The sequence below is a fragment of the Cnephaeus nilssonii genome (genome assembly GCF_951640355.1).
Source record: "Cnephaeus nilssonii genome assembly, chromosome: 13".
NCBI lineage: Eukaryota > Metazoa > Chordata > Mammalia > Chiroptera > Vespertilionidae > Cnephaeus > Cnephaeus nilssonii.
This window is the reverse complement of record NC_137084.1, coordinates 44,538,576-44,559,767: the sequence shown is the minus strand read 5'-3', so window position 1 is coordinate 44,559,767 and position 21,192 is coordinate 44,538,576. Positions and strand designations below refer to the sequence as shown.

Here is a 21,192-nt window from a genome sequence, read left to right as displayed (position 1 = left end):
TCCACCCTCCCCCTCCTCCCCCTCCTCCCCCTCTTCCCCGTCCACCCTCCCCCTCCCTCCCCTTCCCCCTCCTCCTCCTCCTTTTCACATTTATTCATTTTATGTTCTTCTTTTTTTTTACATCCATTTTCTAGTTCTTTCTGCAGTGAACTTGTGTTATTGGTGTGTGTGTGTGTGTGTGTGTGTGTGTGTGTGTGTGTGTGTGTTTTAATGACAGCTGTTCTATCATGTTCTTACCCTGAGCCTCTGAAGCAATTTTCCCCCTATAATGATGGGGTCCTGGGTAACTTCTGGGAAGATGGAGCCCATTGAACGATGCCACACATTGAGCTTTACCCAAGAGATGACAAATGGGCCAATAACTAGCCGGCATAGGAAAGAATGATCAGCTCTGCTGAGGGGAGTCCGTAAAGGTTTTACAGAACAGGAGATACTTGATCTGGGGTCTTGAAGAACAATTAGAGTTTAAAGGTAAAAATGTGGAGGAAGTAATTAGGCAAATCATTTCATCTCTTTGAGTCTTAGCCTTTTCATCTGTGCAATGGGGCAGTACCATATCTTCACTGGGTTTGGGGGCCAATTAATTGAGATAATTATGTAGACATCTTCTCCCTAACCCCCATTGCCAGTAGCAGTACAGTATCTGGTGCATGTTAGGTAATGAGAAGCCTTTTTGGTTTTAGTATTTTAGGTAAATAATCTGTAAGTACACTAGCTGTGGTTCTGAAAGAGTTTGCTCCTCACTGTTCTGATCTTCTCAACAGGCCGAGGACACTGGTTAGTGGCTCGGAAAAACCCCAAGAAGAAGCCCAAGGGAAGTGCGGTTGAGGCACCACCTGAAGGTCAGAAAAGCCAGAAGGTTTCTTCTGAGACCAAAGGGAAGAAAAGGTCTCCATGGAAAAACCAAGCAGACATTCCTGGACACGTGCTGGACCAGGATTTTCTGGTGAGAGTAAATGCATCCTGGAATGGCTGGCAATATCAGCTGGTGGCTGTCCTGGCTGCTCCACTCTACAACTACTCCAATCCACCCCAAACTTTTAGAGGGGCAAATGGAGTACAGCCAGGATGATGAAGGAACCCAAAGATTTGTGTATAAAGCTTTCTTTACGCCTTGTGAGATTTATCCCTATTTTGTTGTTGCCATTGTGCAGATGGGAAATCTGAGGCCCCGAGGGTTAATTTGCCTTGGCCAAGGTAAATTATGGCTAGTAATTAGAACTCTGGTCTACTCAGGATTAGAACTACTCAGGGTTAGAACTCTGGTTTACTGACTCCAAAACCTGTGCCTTTACATTATATCAGGTAAAAATTCTTAATTGAGTTGGGGAGGCAAATGAGTAAATCAAGGGGAACAGTAAATTGAAAATCCCATTCCAGCACCTAGTAGGGTGTAGCAATTCCTGCTCTGCTCTGGGGAGATCTCTCTAGGAGCAGGGTGGCTTGGGGAGCACTATCTACACTCCTCAACCTTTGTCCTATGGATGTAGTGTCTGGCTGACGGCCGGGAGAGGTGACCAGATATCACCCAGTGCCTGGGGCAGGCTTTCCAAAGAGGACTGGGGTCGCTGTGTTGCAGACCAGCCAGGTAATTTCATGTCTGCTCTGTGCAATGCCTCAGTGGCTTACCTTCTGTAAGCAAATATTAATGCACAGTCCAGTTCTCACAGTTCCCTACGAAGAACTCTCTGGCAGCCTACTTTGTTCCAGGCTCTCTTGTGGTTCCCAAGAGATGGGTTTCTGCACAGATCAGATGTTGAAAGAGAGCTTTGAGGAGATAGGTAGTTGAATCTTACCTCAAGTGGTGAGGTGTAAGCTTTTCACAGAGTCCTATGGAATTCCTTTCATGATTTGTTCACTTCTCATTGAGGGTGAGAAGGACTGAAACACTTCTCATTGTGGTCTTTTCCCCTTTGTTTCCAGCAACATATAAGGTCCACATTAATTGAGATGGCTTTTTATCCACGTTGCCACTTCGGATAGCATCTAATGACTGCCTCCCTAGCCTTCTCTTGTTTTCCATCCTCTCAAAAGCACCTTGCTTTTTCCTGTCTTGATAGCATTCACAGCCCCTGCCACCCACTTTCATGGGACCAACTCCTACTTAGCTCTTAGGTCTCAGTTGAAATATTACTTCCTTCAGTAAATATGGCCTCACTTCCACCTCCTATAATTGTTTCCCTTAGCATCTTGAATTTCTCATTTAAAATATTTATCACATTAAAAACTTGCTTGCTATTTGGCTCCATGTACTTGAAAGTTGTATGAAGACATGGATTATCTCTGTTTTCCTTTATTATCTTCCCAGTGCCTAGTTCCATGTCTAAACATAAAACACATCATAAATAAATGATTAACAGAAGAAAGGAATAATGCTCAGTTAAACAGAAATAGAAGCTCCAAAGCTGAACTTTTCTTCCAACGCTTTAGTTTTGAGGGGCAACATATGGTAGTCAAAAGAGCACTGAGTTTAGTGATTATAGATTTGGGTTTAAATCATAGATCTCTCACTAGCTCTTAGTCTTAATTTTCTCATTTTAAAAGCAGTATAATAATAATTAAGGTTAGAAGAAAGTTTGTTGATATATTTAACATAATGCATGGCCCAACATAGTGATTAATAAATATTCAGTGAATGAATGGATGGATGGATGGATGGATGGATGGATGGATGAATGAATGAACGAACAAATTATGACAAATGTGTAAGATTGGTAAAGCCTCAGAAATAGATTTTTTTAGAACCAGGTAGAGAAAATGGGGCCAAAAAGACAGAGAAGGAACAGAGAGAAAGGAATCCTCCTAAGAACCCCATAAAGTCAATGTTACTATGCCCATCTTACAGATGGGAAACTGAGAGGTGGAAGAGCTGAGATGGCAGCTCAGTTCTGAACAACTTCAAAGCCCATGCGCTTCCCACTGTACCAGGCTACCTTCCTCTACAGCAGTGGTTCTCAACCTTTCTAATGCTGCGACCCTTTAATACAGTTCTTCATGTTGTGGTGACCCCCAACCATAAAATTATTTTCGTTGCTACTTCATTACTGTAATTTTGCTACTGTTATGAATCGTAATGTAAATATCTGTGTTTTCTGATGGTCTTAGGCGACCCTGCTAGCGGTTCTCAACCTGTGGGTCGCTCTACAGGAAGTCATTTGTTGCCCTGGCCAATTAGATAAACTATGTTGGGACCTGGAGAATTAACTCTCTGCACTGTGTTCCAGCTGAAGCACCACTGTGTGAGGAGCCCGTCAGAACTGTGCACCATTAACGTGAGCGGCCTGAAGTTCTCTAAGGTGAGGCCACACAGCAGGGATGTAATTGGGGTGAGCCACACCTGAGGTGGCTCCTGGCTCTTTGTCCATTGGACCTCCAGAGTCCCTGGGGCATGGGGATCTGGTCACAAGGGAAGGGGAGGATCAGACAAGGACTCATGAGTGGAAACAATATTAAGACACAATCTTTTGTTCTAAATTTGGTCTTATCATCGTCCCATGTGAGGAGAATTAAAGGAAATAGCCTTGTAGAAGTGTGTTTGAATTGGCCATCAAATTTTTGGGGGGCATGATTCATTTTGTTTCCATCAAAAGAGCCTACAGGAGAAATTTCTGTAAGGTTTCAGTGCCAGAAGTGGTAATGTTTCTCCCAAGATGCTGGTTTGTTCTTAACTTATAGATACTGTGACTCATGTACAGACAGTCCTCAGGTTATGTTGGACTCGACGTACGTCGTTTCATGGTTACGTCGCCATCTCCCATTTATTTATATATATAAAAAAAGTTCCATCATATGTACTTTATGTTTTTTATTATTTATTTACCACAAGTAAAGGTCAGGAATTGTTATCTTTCTTTTAAAATTTTTTTACTGTTTTACTTCATTACTGCTGTGTATGTGCTCCATGTGAGTGACATAGGTTCTTATATAGGTGGGTTCTGACTTACGGCGAAAATCACGTTACGTCGTGCTGTAGGAATGGATCTCCGATGTAATCCGAGGACCTATTGTAATGAATCCTGTTTCTTTCTTGCATTGGCTAATAGGTATCTCAGAGCCAAATGTGTGGCCTACCATTAGCCAATGTATATACAGGATATTATGGCATGCATTTTTTGTTTGTAGGCCTTCCTTGGCATACAAAGAGAGATTGCTTATATAATACTATACAGCAATTAAAGTGAATGAACTAGAACTACAGTAGTAACACAAGTAAATCTCAAAAACATAGTATTGAGCAAGAAAGGCAGGTTTCAGAATATCTACAGTATGATTGCATTTAAGATGGTTTTAAAAATGTAAATAATACTATATATAGTTTATGGATACATATGTAATATGTAATACAAGTATGGGAATGATAATCACCAATTTAGGATAGCTGTCATCTGTGGGAGAGAGGGAGAAGAATGCGATCAGGAGGGATATGAAAGGAGGGGCAACTCTGAAATGTTTTTCTTTGAAGAAATTTGAAGCAAAGACAGCAAAATATTCAGATTTATTGAAGGTGGATAGTGGTTACATGGGTCTTCAGAGTATCATTCATTGTACTTTTCTGAACATTCTTTTGAAATGCCTTTCTGCAGGCTAAGGAAAAGGACTTCAAGCATTTTAATTCCGTGATTTACATCAATGCCTCAGAAAACTTGCTACCTCTAGGTGAGCTTTTTCTTCCTGGAAACTGTCTTCTGCCTCTTGGCTGGCACAGGCAGTCACTCAAGTTAGAACCTGCCTGTCAGCCCATCTGTGACTGGCCACTCATCTGTTTTTTGTAGTACAGTAAGCTGGGTGCTGGAGAACACACAGATCTGGATTGTAACCCAGAGCGGGCACTACCTACTGAGAACATTTTTCTGTGAGCTGATGCTTCTCTGTCTGTAAATGGAGATAATTTGCTTCCATTTTCCTCTCCGAGACATGATGCCTGGTAGGCTCAGATGAGATGGGTATTTAAAGGTGTTTTTGAGCCAGTAAGAGCTCCTATTGGAGCATAAAGCCTTCTTATTTATTTAGCAAATCCACAGCGACCCCTGCTGGATGTCAGGACTGTGTGAATGCTTGGCTTTTAGAAATGAATGCAGCCACGTTCTATTCTGCTGAGTCTTAGTTTAGTGGTAGAGATGGGCTCAGACACAGTTATAGCAGAAGACAGTAAATGCAGTGATAGAGGGAATCACAAAAGGCTATGGGAGAATATAATCAAGACATCAAACCAGGCCAGAGTGTCTGGAGAAACTTCTGAGAAGAGGAGCACCTAACTGAGATCTAAAAAAATGAATAGAAGAGACTCAGGAATTAGAAGGTAAGGTTGACTGAGCAGATGTGGATGGCAGTGCCTGATCAGGGTCCCTAAAGAAGCTTTGTATGTTTGCAAGGGATGCAGGTAGTAGAGAACAGAAACTAGAAAGCTTGGTAGGGAGTAGATTATCAAGGGCCCTGAGTGGCTTGGACTTAATCCTACAGGCAGAAAGAGAACCTTGAACAGCTTTTAAATAGAGGGGCTCAGTGGTGGTTCAGAGGAGGGTGGATTACAAGAGAAGAAGAAGGTGGAGACCAGGAGACCTGGGAGATGGTTTTATTTTTCCAAGGGAGGGGAGGTGAGACCTGAATCAGGGCAGTGGCAATAAAGATAATAGGGGTTAAGAGAAGGAGGTCCAGGAGGAGGCAGAGATAACAGGACTTGGTAACTAGTGGGCATATGGAGAGGGAGGAACAAGGGGATTCACTGAGACAGCACTAGAAGAGAGGCAGGTTCGGGAAGAAATAGGATGAGTTCCCTCTGAATGCGTTGTTTGAGGAGTGATTTTGAAGAAGCATGTGATGAAGTCCCTGCCCTTGAGGAAACAGTGTAGTCTGTCAGGAACATGGGCTTGAATACAAAGGCCAACAGGAATATGAAAAGATGCTCAACCTCACTCATAATTAAAACAGCATCAAAATACTATTTTCTACTTATCAAATGCTGGCAAAAAATGAGGACTGATGACAGTTGGACCACATTGGTAGGGAAATGGATACTCTCGAATTCAACTGGCAGAAGTGTAATAAATTGGTGCAGCATCTTTGGAAGGCAATTTGACAGTTTCTCTTAAAATAGTCATTGCCTTTCATCTAGTTGCTCCACTTGCAGGAATTTATTCTATAGAAGCACACTTGTTCAGGATGTTCGTTGGAAATATCCTGAAATATCTACTTTTTAAAAATTTAGGCTTTACTGAACATTCTGACTTACAAGACCACCATAGGCCACACTTGACACCATGTTCACTTAGAAGGATACAAGTAATTCCACACAGCCACACAGCATCACCAGTTCCTCTTCAGTGAAGGCCTCAGCATTTCGTGTAGCAGTCCATGCAACCATCTGTGAGTCATCTGTGGCAACCAGGTCAGGTCCAAGACAATGACACTCTCATTGGGTGGATGTAGGAGCCATTCTGGCTTAAAAACATCATTTCCCACTGGAACAAATAGCCACTGTGAAACTCCATGGACATAGCTCCTAGAGCAGTGGTTCTCAACCTTTCTAATGCTGCGACCCTTTAATACAGTTCCTCATGTTGTGGTGACCCCCAACCATAAAATTATTTTCGTTGCTACTTTATAACTGTAATTTTGCTACTGTTATGAATCGTAATGTAAATATCTATGTTTTCCAATGGTCTTAGGCTCTACAGAAGTAGCAATGAAAATAATTTTATGGTTGGGGGTCACCACAACATGAGGAACTGTATTAAAGGGTCGCGGCATTAGAAAGGTTGAGAACCACTGTCCTAGAGTTTCTGCAAAGGACATATCCAATTATAGGAGTCACCACACACAGGGAAGCCCAAAGTTTGGTGTCTCCACCAGGTATTTATTGTTCATTTATAGTTTCTCTTAGTCCAGGTGTGATTTTTATCACAGCGATATTGCTCAGTAACATAGTTACCATACCATTTGTTTCAGGTTACAGGAGAACAGACTAGAAAGTAAACCCAAGGTCCAGTTGTCATGCAGAAGGGGAAAGTGTTTTTACCTTTTATCCAGATAGCCTAAAAGCTGTCAATAGGGGAATTGTTAAATAAACTAGGGTATGTCTATATTGTAGAACATAATTCAGACATTATGCAGATTATAGTTTTGACATGGAGTAATCCTTAAGTCATATTGTTAAGGGGGAAAAAAGCAAGTCACAGTATAGTGTGAATGGTATAATTCCATTTCTGTAAAAAGAAGTGTGTGTGTGTGTGTGTTTCAGTAGACACATGAGAAAAAGTCTGGAATATATACATGAAACTTTCAATAGTTATCTTGGTCTTGAGATTAAAGGAAACTATTATTTTCTGTGTTTTTTACTTTTTTGGTGGACATGTTTTACTTTTATGATCAGAAATTATTTTTACTAGAGGCCCAGTGCACGAAATTCATGCACGGGAGGGGGGTGTCCCTCAGCCCAGCCTGGGACCCCTTGAGGGATGTTCAGCTACCCATTTAGGCCCGATCCCATCTGGTGGTATCGGGCCTAAACGGGCAGTCGGACATCCCTCTCACAATCCAGGACTGCTGGCTCCCAACTGCTCGCCTGCCTGCCTGCCTGATTGTCCCTAACTGCTTCTGTCTGCCAGCCTGATCACCCCCTAACTACTCCACTGCCAGCCTGATCGATGCCTAACTGCTTCCCTGTCAGCCTGATTGCCCGATTGCCCCTAACTGCCCTCCCCTGCCAGCCCGATTGCCCCTAACTGCCCTCCCCTGCTGGCCTGGTCACCCCTAACTACCCTCCCTTGCCAGCCTGGTCCCCCCCAACTGCCCTCCCCTGCTGGGTGGTGGCCATCTTGTGTCCACATGGGGGCAGCCATCTTTGACCACATGGGGGTGGCCATCTTGTGTGTTGGAGTGATGGTCAATTTGCATATTACTCTTTTATTAGATAGGATTTTATATTTTATTATAATGTTTAAAATGGGCTTTGGAGTTAGACAGTCTTAGAGTCAACTTTTGGCCCTTCACTTACCAGAAATTCTATTTTAGCAAATCACTTAGCCTAGCGGAGCCTCTCATTCCTCAGCTAGTTTTCAGGATTGTTAGAGACTTAAAGGTCATGCATGTAAAGCACCTTACCCAGTGACTGGCCCAACCCCCTGGGAACTTAGTAAGTGACCACTGTTAATACCTTTATCTTAAGCCCTTCACCAGCTGAAGATTCTCTTTCTCCTCCCCCTATAGAGGCATTTCACACGTTTCCAGCCTTAAGGGAACTGGAGCTTGCGTTTAACGGCATCAAAACAATATACGTGAAACATGGAGACTTTAAGTTCTTGGAAGTAAGTTGGAGGTAGGGAGTTTTTGGTACCCACCTGTCTCCCTGTAAGGAATGGGTGTAGCGGTCTCTCTTTACTGCTTACAACTGTTGGGAAGGGGCTTTCTGGGCCTTGAAAGCCAGACCCTGGCTTCTGGGCAATCCTCTGGGGAGGGTAGTAGGGTTGATGGGAGTGATGGGATTGGTGGTGGTAGTGGTGGCAGCAATGGCAAATAGATGAGAATATATTATTCCTATGGCCATGGTGCAGGGCCCTGGAAAATAATTGCCAAAGGTCAGATCCAAAGGAGTCTATGCAGAAAAGTGAGTTTAAACAGAGTATTAAAGGAAGGAGAGCTTGAGGGGGTCCTGGATCCAGTGGGGGTTGAGGAGCCATGAAGCTAAGTGCTAGGTACAGCAGATTGGACCAGCTGAACTAGAGGCATGTGGACTGATTCCACAGACCATCCTGGTGTGAGTGAGCCAGATTGGTTCCACCGGGCTTAGATAAGGCTGGCTATAGGCCTAGTCCACAGGCCCAGAAAGGAGTATGAAGTAAAATTGGACTTCTATCAGTTCTATAGCAGGCTCTTTACATTTGAACATCCACAGCTGTTCTCTAAACCCCAGATTCAAAAATACAGAAAAATTAGCTTGCATTCTTGGCTTTCTCTTAAATTAAATTTCCTGTAGTCATGCATTTTCTGTGCATGTTCTTGTACTTCAAGTTAATCATCTCTTCAACTTCCACGAAAACTTGAGTGCCACTTTTCACAAAGAAACAGCTTTTGTCACTACCTGAGAGTCAATGTATACTTGGAGAGTAGAGGACAACAGAGCTGGAGCGAGGTGTGAGGCTGGGCATCTGGCCAGGCTCACTTGCTGAATAACGGACTCTTCCCCACACTGGCCTTGTAGCAGAAGTGTTTCCGACTCACACCTCAGCAAAATGTCTGTACGTCATGAGCCTTGGGGTTCACTCCAAATACTTGGTAACTTAAATTACTTAATCTTCAAACATCAGTGGTCAGCCTTTCTTCATAAAAGCCCCCACTTAATCTGGGGAAGGGAGGAGGAGGGTGGCAGCAAGAAAAGTCCTTCCACAGAGTGAATTTTTTAGGAAGTTGATGTCCTTTATATGTCAAAGTTTTGACTGTTTGGGATGGCAGTCCTCCTAAAATGGATTAAATACAGTTATATCCTTGCATTCTTAAAGCATGCCATACTGAATGTAATGGTACCTCCTCTCCGTGTTATATTGAGGATAACAGGGATTTCTATGATTCAGAACAGGAGTGGTCCTCAGACTTATCCTAAAAGTCCAATAAAACAGTAAATTTACAACAACTGATGCAATCGTGTGTGCTATGTTAGAAACATCTTATGCTAGATTTCAGTATAGATAGTGGGAAACAGGTTCCAGGCACTCTAGAGATACAGGGAACCATTACCCTGACCTACAGGCCCGTGAGCTTCTTATGAACTTCCATTTATTCATTATTTTACTTTTAAAAAGGTAGTTACTGAGCTCCTTCAAGTCATGCATGGAGCCAGGCATCTTGGTTTCCTTACCTACTATTTTAAACCCCTGTTTCAAGTGCCAGTGGGCCATGGGGAGGGGACATGACTAGGGGCTCTGACCCCACAGCTGACTAGCTTGGCTCTACGGGTTGATCATGACTGACTTCTTGGAGGCTCTACTTTATAGTTTGACTAAAGGCCTGATGCACAAAAATTCATGCAAGAGTAGGCCTCCCCCCCTCCCCTCCCCGGCTGCCAGCACCGGCTTCCCTCTGGCACTTGGGACCCGGGTTTCCCTCCTCTGGCCACCCGCAGGCACCTGGGACCTGGGCAGGCTGTTCTCCTCCCCCGCCCCCGCCTCTGGCTTCATCAGGAAGGACGTCCGGAAAAGATGTCCAGAATAGTCTGGTCTAATTAGCATATTACCCTTTTATTATTATAGATAGCTTCTGATGGATTGTATTTATCCAGCAGACCCAACCTTACCCAAGGGAATTTATTTACATAAGAGAGCAGACCAAAGTCATGATGCAGAGTATAAATGAGAAGACCAAATCTCTTGGCCAGTCATTTAAATTCATCTCTCTTGGAATTGCAAGGGCTCTCTCTAAGAAAAAGAATAAACCTGTCAAATGTCCTGAGTTTGCAGCTCACAGTAATGAATATTTTGAGGTGTGATAAAACTTGATATGACTCAGCAGATATAGTAGCCAGGTTAGGAATCTTGTTGGCCAGAAAGGCTGCCACCCAGAGTAAAATTCTTCAGGAGTCAATTTAGAAAAACTTAATTTTGTCATAATTTGATTATCTGCAACCGGATCTGAAAAAGGGTCAGCTAGAGCCCTGCCCTGAGAGTCAGGAGAACTTGTTTCTAGTCTTGGTCCTGCCACTACTTTGGCATACCTCCTTGGCCAAATAATCTGGGACTTAGGTTTCCTCCTCTGTAAATTCTGGGCCAGCTGTGAAATTCTGTGACCTACGATGCTAAGACTATTCATTTCTTCGAACTGCCCTTAATTCTGTGGAAAGCAAGTTTGGACCCAACATTAAATGGCTAAAGAAGCTAGGACAAGGGTCAGCAAACTTTTTCTGTAAGAGGCCAGACAGTAAACATTTTAGGCTTTGTGATCCATATGGTCATACTTAGTCAACTCTGCTGTTGTGGAAGGAAGAAACCATAGACCACACAAAAACAAATGAGGAGGGCTGTGTTCCACTACAACTTTATGAGGCTGAAATTTGAACTTCACATAATTTTCACACAGTGTTATTCTTCTTTTGATTTTTTCCAGCCATTTAAAAATATAGTGACAGGAGAAGATTTGACTTTGGGTGATGGGCACATGGTGCAATATACAATATACAATATTACAATATCTTGTAACATAGAAATCCACACCTGAAACCTATATGATCGTGTTGACCAATGTCACCCCAATAAATTTAATTGAAAAAAATAAAATAAAAATCATTCTTAGCTCATAGGCCAAGCAAAACAGTCAGCAGGTTGGATTTGGTTCACAGGCCTTAGTGTGCCAACTCCTGAGCTGCAACACAGGTGAAACAGCTCAGTATGGTTGGAATGGAGAGTGAGGAATGGTAGAGTGTGGGTAGATGAGCCTGGAGAGGTAACAGAAGAGAAACTGTGGAGAACCTTCGAAGTCTTGCTAAGGAGTTTGAACCCTATCCTCTGGATACCAGGGATCCACTGAGGGGTTTGGGACAGGAGTAATAGGATCAGAACTGCATTGTAGAAAAACTACTATGGATACTGTATGAAAAATGGGTTGGAGGGAACAAGTTTGAGAGATATTAAGGAGGTAGAATCCATTGTTTGTTGACTACCCACATATGGATATGAGGGAGAGAATTTTCCCCACCTTTACCTGTGCTTCTCCGAGCTAGCTTTCCAGGTCTTCCTCCTTGAAGGCTTGCTTCTCTGCCAAGTGGGATCACCCCTTTGTGTGAATTCTCAAAATTTGGAATTTGCTGCTGAAGGCATAAACTTGGCACTCGTTAGGTGCTTGGCACCTGTCATGGCCTGTCTAGTCTTATCAAGATCTCTCTTAATAACATGGACTCTTATTATAGCCAGACAATTTATAGCTCTCAGAACAAGCAAGGCTGTCTCCTGCCTCCTGGCTTCTATACGTGCTACTTGCTGCATTGCATGTTTTTTTGCTTTTAGCAATTTGGTGAATACCGACTAGTCTCCGAGGACAGCTTAGGTGTCACCTGCTCTGTGAAGCTTATCTGGACTCCTGGTAGGGCTGACCATTCCTTCCTTTGTGCTTCAGACCTCTGTCCCAGCAGCATTGCTACTTGATACACATATATGTATCTAGCTGCCTAACTAGGTAGTGAACTTGCAGAGGACAGGAACTGGTTCAAAGTAAACCTTCAGTATAGGAGCCTTGAATGAAGGGATGGTGATGATGATGATGATGACAGTCAACATCAACTAAGCTTTTCCTATGTACTAGACTCCATGGTAAAGGCTTTACCTATATAATTCCTCTTAAGAGTTCATTAGTATTTCCACTTCGTAGGTAAGGAAACTCAGATTAGGTAATTTGCCCAAGATCACACAGATTGCCAGGATTTAAACCCAGGTCTACAGAGTCCATCAATTAATTATTAATGGAGTCAGACCAAACCCAGTCCTCCTCTGGCCATGACCTACAGTCAGTTGTATGTGTCTGACCGACTATGTAATCCTTAAGCCACCAACCAAAGACCTTGCTCCTGCACCAACTGGATAAGATGCTGAAACTGGCCCCATTCGACAGGCTCCAATGGGTGTGTGAAGGTGGAGGGGAAGGGAAGGGAAGGGAAGGGAAGGGAAGGGAAGGGAAGGGAAGGGAAGGGAAGGGAAGGGAAGGGAAGGGAAGGGAAGGGAAGGGAAGGGAAGGGAAGGGAAGGGAGAAAGACTCATACATAAGAGCTAAAGTGAGTGAGTATTTAGAGAGGCTCAGAAATGAGAAAACAAAGACTGAACTGACATCATTTATCCCAATTGCCTTTGTCTTTGTTGAGAGAAACTCAGTTTCCTGACTGGCCTCCTGACCCCCCAAGTATCTCTTAATCTAGTGGCCAGTTAAAAGGTGGTTGATGATAGGGTGACAAGTGGGGTCATTATCCTTATAAGCCAACCGAATAAGCCAGTTCATTCAGCTTTTTTTTTACGTGCACCTACTTAGTGCCAGGTCCTAAGCTAGGTTACAGGGATACAGAGATACTGTGGCATGGCCCTTAACCTCAGAGGGTTTGTGGTCTAGTCCACTACTGTGTGCCAGGACTCTGCTAGGCACATCCATGTACCAAGATCCTTATTCCTCAGACATATATCCAGCTATGGCAGATACCTAGCCTACTGTGAATAAGACCCCCCCCCCCCCCCCCGCCCAAAGCAGTCTAGATAAAGCACTCAAAGTCAGAGGAGAGCGAGAGAGATTCCATCTAGCCAGAAAGTTAGGAAAGGTTTTATAAGGCAGCTTCTGACCTGGTCTTTGGGGCTTAGATTGAGATACATGGAGACAGGGTGTTCCTGGTTGAGTGAAAAGCTGAAGCTAAGACCTTAGGTAAAGTGAGGCAAGGAATGTGGGGGGTAGGGTCACTTTGGCCAGCACCAAAGGATAAATAAAGGTTTGCAGTGGGAGCTTAGGCTGACAAATAGGTTGGGAACTGACTCTGATAGACCTTAAATATTAATCCAGAGAGTCAGGATTGTTTTAGCTTGTGGGTGATACCCCTCCCCCAGAAGTTTAAAAAACAAAAAAAGTAGCTAGCTAGCTCCCACCTCAGGTATGAAAATTATTGTCCTGCATCGTGCTTACGTTCCCCCTTCTTTTGTCTTTGCTCCATAGTTCCTGGACCTTTCCTTCAACAGCCTGAATCCGGAGGCCATCTGTGACCTTGGGATTCTGCCACGCCTCCGTGTCTTGCTCCTCACAGGCAATGGGCTTACCTTCTTGCCAATGAATTTGGCTGTCACAGAGCAGTAAGTTCTACAGTCGAGGCTCCATCTATGTGTCTCTTCCTCTGGGTACAAGTAACCTGTTCAGTAGTCTTGTAAAGACAGGCTCTCAGTAAAGGCAACCATGGGAGCAGGACCCCAAAGGATAGGGAGGCCTCCGATGAGCGTCCCCACTCCTTTGTGTTATTAGGAGAGACACAGTGTCTGGCAAGTTGCTCTACTTGCCTCTGATTGGTCACTGGTAAATTGTGGCTATTGCTCTTGCCAGGCTATTCTTCATGAACCCTCTAAATAAACCTTGCATATTCCCATTCCACACATTTGCTGAGGCCATGCCTTTTGGCCAGAATATACTGGTTCTTCCTTTCTTAATAATAATAATAGCCCTAGCCAGCTTGGCTCAGTGGATAAAGCGTCAGCCTGCAGACTGCAGGTTCATTTCTGGCCAAGGGCACATGCCTGGGTTGCAGGCTCGATCCCTAGTAGGGAGCGTGCAGGAGGCAGCCGATCAATGATTTTCTCTCATCATTGATGTTTCTATCTCTTTCTCCTTCTTCCTTCCTCTCTGAAATCAATAAAGATATATATTAAAACTAGAGGCCCGACACACGAAATTCGTGCATGGGTAGGGTCCCTAGGCCTGGCCAGCGATCAGGGCCGATCGGGGCCTTCCTTCTGGCTGCCAGTTGGGGCCTCCCTTCCCTGGCTGCTGGCTAGAGCCTCCCTTCCCTGGCTGCCGGCTGGGGCCTCCCTTCATTCCGTGCCACCCCCTGGTGGTCAGAGCATGTCATAGCAAGCAGTCGAACTTCCGAGGGGACACTTTGCATATTAGCCTTTTATATATAGAGATAATAATAATAATAATAATAATAATACATATGCAGTACTAACACATATTAACTCATTTAATCTTCACACCTATGAGTAGGTATCCAATCATCCCCACTTTATAGACAAGGAAATTGAAGCATAGCTAGGATAAATAACTCACCTGGAGTTACAAAGCCAGTAAGTGACAGAGCCAGGTCCATCTGACTCCAGAGACAACACTTAAGATCATTATATCCTCTTCTTACGTAGATTTTATATATATTTCAAGGGTTAGCTCAGACCCTTCTCCGTTCCCTATCAGAAGCGTTCCCATCTTAACCATTTTTTTTATAGTTTTTAAAATATATTTTATTGATTTTTTACAGAGAGGAAGGGAGAGGGATAGAGAGTTAGAAACATCGATGAGAGAGAAACATCGATCAGCTGCCTCCTGCACACCCGCCACCAGGGATGTGCCCGCAACCAAGGTACATGCCCTTGACCGGAATCGAACCTGGGACCCTTGAGTCCGCAGGCCGACGCTCTATCCACTGAGCCAAACCGGTCAGGGCCCATCTTAACCATTTTTAAGTGTACACTTCCATGGCATTAAGTACATCCAAATTGTTGTGCAACTATCACCACCATCCCTCTACAGAACTCTTTTCATCTTCCAAAAATTCCAATAACTTTGACTACTGAATCAAACACTTTAAGAAGAATGCCAGATAACTCCCTAGATTCCAATCATATTCCTTTTTGCCGTCAAGGTATACCAACAATCATATCTACTTTTGATAATTAGTGTCAACCACCCAGCCAATATAATAAGCCCCTCTTTTCCTGCCGATTGGTTCAGTGGAACAGAGAAGCCAAGTGGCCAGTAGTAAACTCAATCTCCGGTTAAGTGGAACTGTGCTTGTGGCCCCTGTAAAAGTATTCCTCCTTAGGAAACTAAGACCTCTAACTCAGAAGAGCTCAAAGTTGCAGGATGAGAAGCAAAGATGCTGCATATGGAGTGTTAGGTACACTGGTAAGAGGAGCAGCTCTCATTTTCATTCCTTAATTCCTAGATCCTCTGTTCTGGTTGTGAGGCTTTCTCAGCCTCTGCCACTTCTGGAGTCAGCACACAGCCCTAGTGGAAAAGTGGCCCTTAATATTGCATGAACCCCTTTGCATCTCTTCTTCTAAATACTGACCTCCCCAATTTTTTATAGGTGGTTAATTCTAAGAAGCCTTAAAGAAGATTGTTTTTTAATATCTATATCTATATCTATATCTATATCTATATCTATATCTATATCTATATCTATATCTATATCTATATCTATCTATCTATATCTATATCTATCTATCTATCTATCTATCTATCTATCTATTTGGGTCTGTATTTTCTTTCTTTTTTTAATATATTTTATTGATTTTTTTACAGAGAGGAAGAGAGAGGGATAGAGAGTTAGAAACATCGATGAGAGAGAAACATCGATCAGCTGCCTCTTGCACACCCCCTACTGGGGATGTGCCCGCAACCAAGGTACATGCCCTTGACCGGAATCCAACCTGGGACCCTTGAGTCCGCAGGCCGACGCTCTATCCACTGAGCCAAACCGGTTTCGGCTGGGTCTGTATTTCCTAATTTATACTCATTATTTAGTCGGCAATACCATGAACTTTTCCATTTATTTTGGCCAAGTTCCTAGGGGCACTCAATATGGAGCCATTTTAAACTACGTTAAACTAGCTGGATATTTTCTGAATCACTCTGATGATACAAATTTGGGCTACAGTTTTGTGAGAGTACCAGTCTGCCCTCTGCATTGCCCTTTTCTGTTCACTCCAAGGCAGTCTTCCCCGGCCATGGGATGAGGGGAATGGAGGTAGTTCTGGTGCACTCTCTCCCAAGGGTATATCCCTTTAGGGTCCCAGATTCATATAGGGGGTCTGCAAGTACAGGCCCGTCCTTCTGTTTCAACAAGACCAGCAAATGTCCTCAAGGCAAAAGTGGCGTCTTGTGCTCAGTTCCTGTCTCTGGATTTTTAGATTTTGGCATAATATTTCCTTACATGTTTTTAATTGATAGGTCTTTTTTGTTTGTTTTTATATTTTATTCATTATTCCAATTTCAGTGGAAAGTCTTGTTACATAAATTAAGGCAAGTCTTCACTACTTTACACTTCTATTTCCTTACATATAAGATGGGGAGAATAAATGCACTTCTACTTACATCAGAGTAAAAATTGAAATAATTGTGCTTTAAAGTCTGTGAGGCTCCAGACAAATGTTATTGTCATTTTCTTCCCACTCATCTGTCCACACCCAGTATGCTCTGTGGGTCAACCTCTTAAATGTTGGTGATCCCCAGTTGTCCTCTCTTAACCTGCTATTTTTCTAAATCTTTATGCTCTTTCTTAATGTTCTCATCTTATTCGGTCTGTTATTTCTCTGCCTCACTTCTAGCTTCTGAGCTGTAATCCCATAGATCCTGTTTATCATACAAACTCATCACAGACATGCCCATGCCAAGTGGGCCTCAGTGGTGGGCACTGCTCTCCATGCTAGAAACCTGGACATATGCCTGCATTCTTCCCTCCCTCACACATCTATCCAGTCATCAGATGCTTTGAATTGTACTTCCTAACTTTTCCTCAAACTTGCCCATTTCTGTTTGGTCTCAGTTTCCAGTTTCTTACCTCCCAACCCATCCTCCTTACCATCAGCCAAAGTGATGTTTCTAAAATGCACATCTGTTTCTACCACCTCCCTGCTTAAAGTCCGTTAGCAGCTCCTCACTGTGCTAGATAAACTCCATTAACATTGATTGTCAGGCTACATGAATTGACTCTACCTACTTCTCCATCCTCTTTTCTCTTTACCTTTCTCCATTTCACCATATACCTCATTTATTCGGAATTATTTGCATCTCCATTTCTGGATAGATCACATTATTATCTTTGGGTGCGTGAAGAGAATCATATTTGACCTACTCCATCTTTTGACTGTTCTCATACTTGTTTTGACTGACAGCTGACACTTGAGCTCTCCCATTAGGCCTATTCCCTTTCCCCACTGGACCACACAAGTCAGCTCTCTCAGGCTTGACCAGCACAGATCAGAGGGGGATTGTTACCTCCTTTTTTCTAATCACTGTGTTCCCAGCACTACCTAAAAGATCACTAGCTTTGTAGCAGCCACATCCTAAGTCCTCTTCTACTCAAGTAAACTGTTAATCCATGCCTCCCTCATCCTGTGTTTGGCCTGGTGGGTTTTCTGTATCTTATCACAGGCGCTGATCTGACATTTGAACATACCTTAGAGCTTGCTAAATCTCATTTTGTTTGCCACAGCCCTTGGTTCAGTCAGTTGAACGATAATTTTAGCCAAAGTCTTGCAATGTAAAATAAAAGAAACCCCCTTTCACCAGGCACATAAAGGAATTGACCAGAGATGCTTGACACCACCTAGAACTGACAGCAAGCAAAGCAGCAGCAGCCCGAGAATCAGAGCTCAGGCCTCCTGATCCCCATTCCCATGCTGCTTCTAAAGGGACACACAAAAAAAATTAAGTTAAACCTATCATATTTTAAATGCTATTAATTCCTTTGGCCAAGAGAAGGTATAATAAAAATAGCACCACTCTGAACAGCTGGAAACCTCGGCCTCTCCACTACGAACAGACTCCTCCCACTTCTAAGAGCGCTTCTCCCAGGATTGCCCTGGGAAGGGCTTAGTGGGAGAGCCCGATGCTTTCTTCCGAAGTCATGCATCTCATCCTCCTCACCCACCTATGGACTGTCCCCCTATTTTAAAACAAACTTTTCTATGTTATAATTAGGGTGAAACTTTTAAAAGGCAAAGCACTGTAACTTGTCACAAGAGACAGGACAAAGCCAGCTTCTCCATTATGGTGAGGAATTTATTTGAAGGCTTATTTCTTAGCTGTTTAGTATTTCACTGGAGTAAAATAAAGGCCAGTTAGTTATAAATCAACAGAGCTGCTGTGCACCCTCCTGTACTTCTCTCAGGTAGAAATTTAAATTCAGTACATGAAAGTTGGTCCTTTCAGAAAGGAAAAAGGAGTCATCAGTGACCTTGAAATTCATGAACAGAGGCTTCTTTCCTTCTCTGTTGTCTCTGGTCTTTGGATGTCAAGACTATTTCCCTTCACACTTGCCAGGGCTCTTTCTGAAACCATATCTGACTGGTTCCCTTTCTAGTCAGAGCTGTCATGGTCATAGCTAGAACACTGGGGAATCTCACAGCCATGCCTTAGGACCATACTAAAGGTAGGTCCTAGGCATTACGGAGGAGCCAGGCAGTTCTGTCAGCTTTCGCATCTGCTCCTCTCTGACTTGCCTCATTTTTCTGTGCAGGTGAGCTGCCTGGGTCTCTCTGACCCCGTGATGGGAAACATGACTTCCCAGAGCTTCTAAATACATTACAGTTCAGCCACAAAGAGATCCTTTTCCTCCCTCTTCCTTTCCCTCTTATCACTGTGGTTAAGAGCACGGCAAATTCCCTCGGCATTTTTCATGGTGTAACTTAAATATTGCCTTCCCTGGGCCTTCCTCACCGAGCGGGTAACGCCCACCTGCTTTGCACCTCTGTTGTCGCCTTTGTCCCACTGTGCGCAGTGTGTGCTCCTCCTCCACTAGACTGTAAGCCTCTGGAGGGAAAGGATGTATTTGTTCTTTTTCTCTTTGCATTCTCAGTGCCCAGCTCCATAAATGGTTGTAAAAGAAATTTCTGAGTATGAATGGATGAGTGAATGACTATTATACCCTCTCTAAATTCACCTTGGAAATATTCCTGACTCTAAGTGTACTGTTATAGTCCTTTTGGACTTTTGAACTCACCACCTATCTTTATCAAGCTCTCTCTGGCACAGGCAACAAATACCCTTCCATCTCCCCACCCTTGAATCCACATGGGCCTTGAAGATGTGATATGAGAGGTGAGGGCTGCAGGACAGGGCCTGGGGTTTCGAGTCAAGTTTGAGCTCTGCCACTTTCTAGCTTTGAGACTATAAGCAAGTCACTCTGAGTTTGAGTTTCTCATCTGAAAAGGAGATAACACTTGTCTTCCATAGTGCCGTTCTGAGAGGACATATCTAAAACAGCTAACACAGCCCTAGCCGATTTGCTCAGTGGTTAGAGCGTCGGCCCTCAGACTGAAGGGTCTCAGGTTCCATTCCAGTCAAGGGCATGTACCTTCACCTTCGTTGCAGGTTCAATCTCCGGCCCAGTTGGGGTGCAATTAACAACAACAACAACAACAAAAAAAAACACCTAACACAATGCCAGGAATGCAGTAAGCTCTGAAGAAATGTTACCCTACCTTCTTGCTATTTGTGGCTTATATGCATCTATATGTCTTTGTGACTGGATGTCAATGTGTTTGTTTATGAGTGTATGGAGGAGACGGAATGAGAAGATGACTTGAGTCATCTTCCTTCGTGTACTTAAAAAGAGTTACCTAGACCTCATCCACCTGGGGACAAAAATGAGGTCACATTAATGGTAGTACCTAAAATGCCACTACTTCCTGCCCCATCTGTGTGACTCAGGACCTCAGCCTGTTAGATCCCACTTTTGGGTGTTTCTGGGAATCCTCCAAGGGTTTAAGTTTAAAAAGAGACTTCTCAGTTTTTCACTGATGTGTGCATTTTATGAAGGCATGTTAGCCTTACTGCAGCCAGCCTACCTTACCCCACCTACTCAGTGGCAAGGCTGTGGTCCATGTCAAGGGCATTGTCTCCTGGTGCTCTCATGGTGAGCATCCTTGGGATGAGAGAGCATACCAGGGTGTCTGTCCTGACCCCAAAATGTGCAGTGTTCTCCCTGCAGAATGCTTTCCCCAACTCAGTCATGCCTCATTCACTCTGGTATTTTCCATGAGAACTACAAGTGCCCCTCCCCCCCCCCAATCCTGCCCCAACCCATGGGGGGGGGGAGGGGCACTTGTAGTTCTCATTCCGTCTCCTCAACCCAGTCTCACAGAGCCTATCAGTGAATGGATGGAACCTTTCTCCATACAGAAGACTGTATGTATGAGTGAGGTTGGGGGAGGGAACAACATGTTCTGGTCCTTCTCTGAGGGACCTCTCTGGGCCACTAGAGAAGTTTCCAAGTTGGTTAGACTTCTTGATTGATTCCTTATCCTCCATTTCTTCCTGGGGATGGTGGAGTTTGTCCCCTGCCCTTGCTCATTAACCAGGATCTTTGCACTCACAGGGAGACATCTGTAACATCGCTGACAAGCAAGAGGTACATCCTGAGGTTCCCAGCACTGGAGACACTGATGCTGGATGACAACAAACTCTCCAACCCCAATTGCTTTGCCAGCCTGGCCGGGCTCAGGAGGTAACGCCACAAGCCTCTCTCTGCAGGGCCCTCTATAACCCCCAGCCTAGCTCACACCCTGAATGCCACTCTGGAAGCTAGAAGGCCTGGGTTTCCATTTCAACTCCACCACTTATCTCTGCTATGTGGCCATGGGTAAGTCATTTCTCCCCTCTGAGCTTTAACTCAGCCATAAAAGTAGGGTATCAGTAAAGGCACTTCTGATCATGTGACTGGATTAGAAGCCACAAAGAGAAAGGGGGAAAAGG

The 21,192-nt window shown here is 43.9% G+C and overlaps 1 protein-coding gene across 1 annotated transcript in view; it reads left to right on the top strand.

Moving 5' to 3' along the window:
* XRRA1 (X-ray radiation resistance associated 1) overlaps nucleotides 1–21,192 on the top strand; it is a 58,250-nt gene that overhangs the window by 9,178 nt on the left and 27,880 nt on the right. Inside the window, exons 5-10 of the mRNA XM_079788999.1 lie at nucleotides 765–946; nucleotides 3,225–3,296; nucleotides 4,584–4,656; nucleotides 8,206–8,303; nucleotides 13,666–13,799; nucleotides 20,816–20,944. Of these exons, the coding sequence (XP_079645125.1) occupies nucleotides 765–946; nucleotides 3,225–3,296; nucleotides 4,584–4,656; nucleotides 8,206–8,303; nucleotides 13,666–13,799; nucleotides 20,816–20,944 (688 nt within the window). The remainder of the gene's footprint in view (nucleotides 1–764; nucleotides 947–3,224; nucleotides 3,297–4,583; nucleotides 4,657–8,205; nucleotides 8,304–13,665; nucleotides 13,800–20,815; nucleotides 20,945–21,192) is intronic.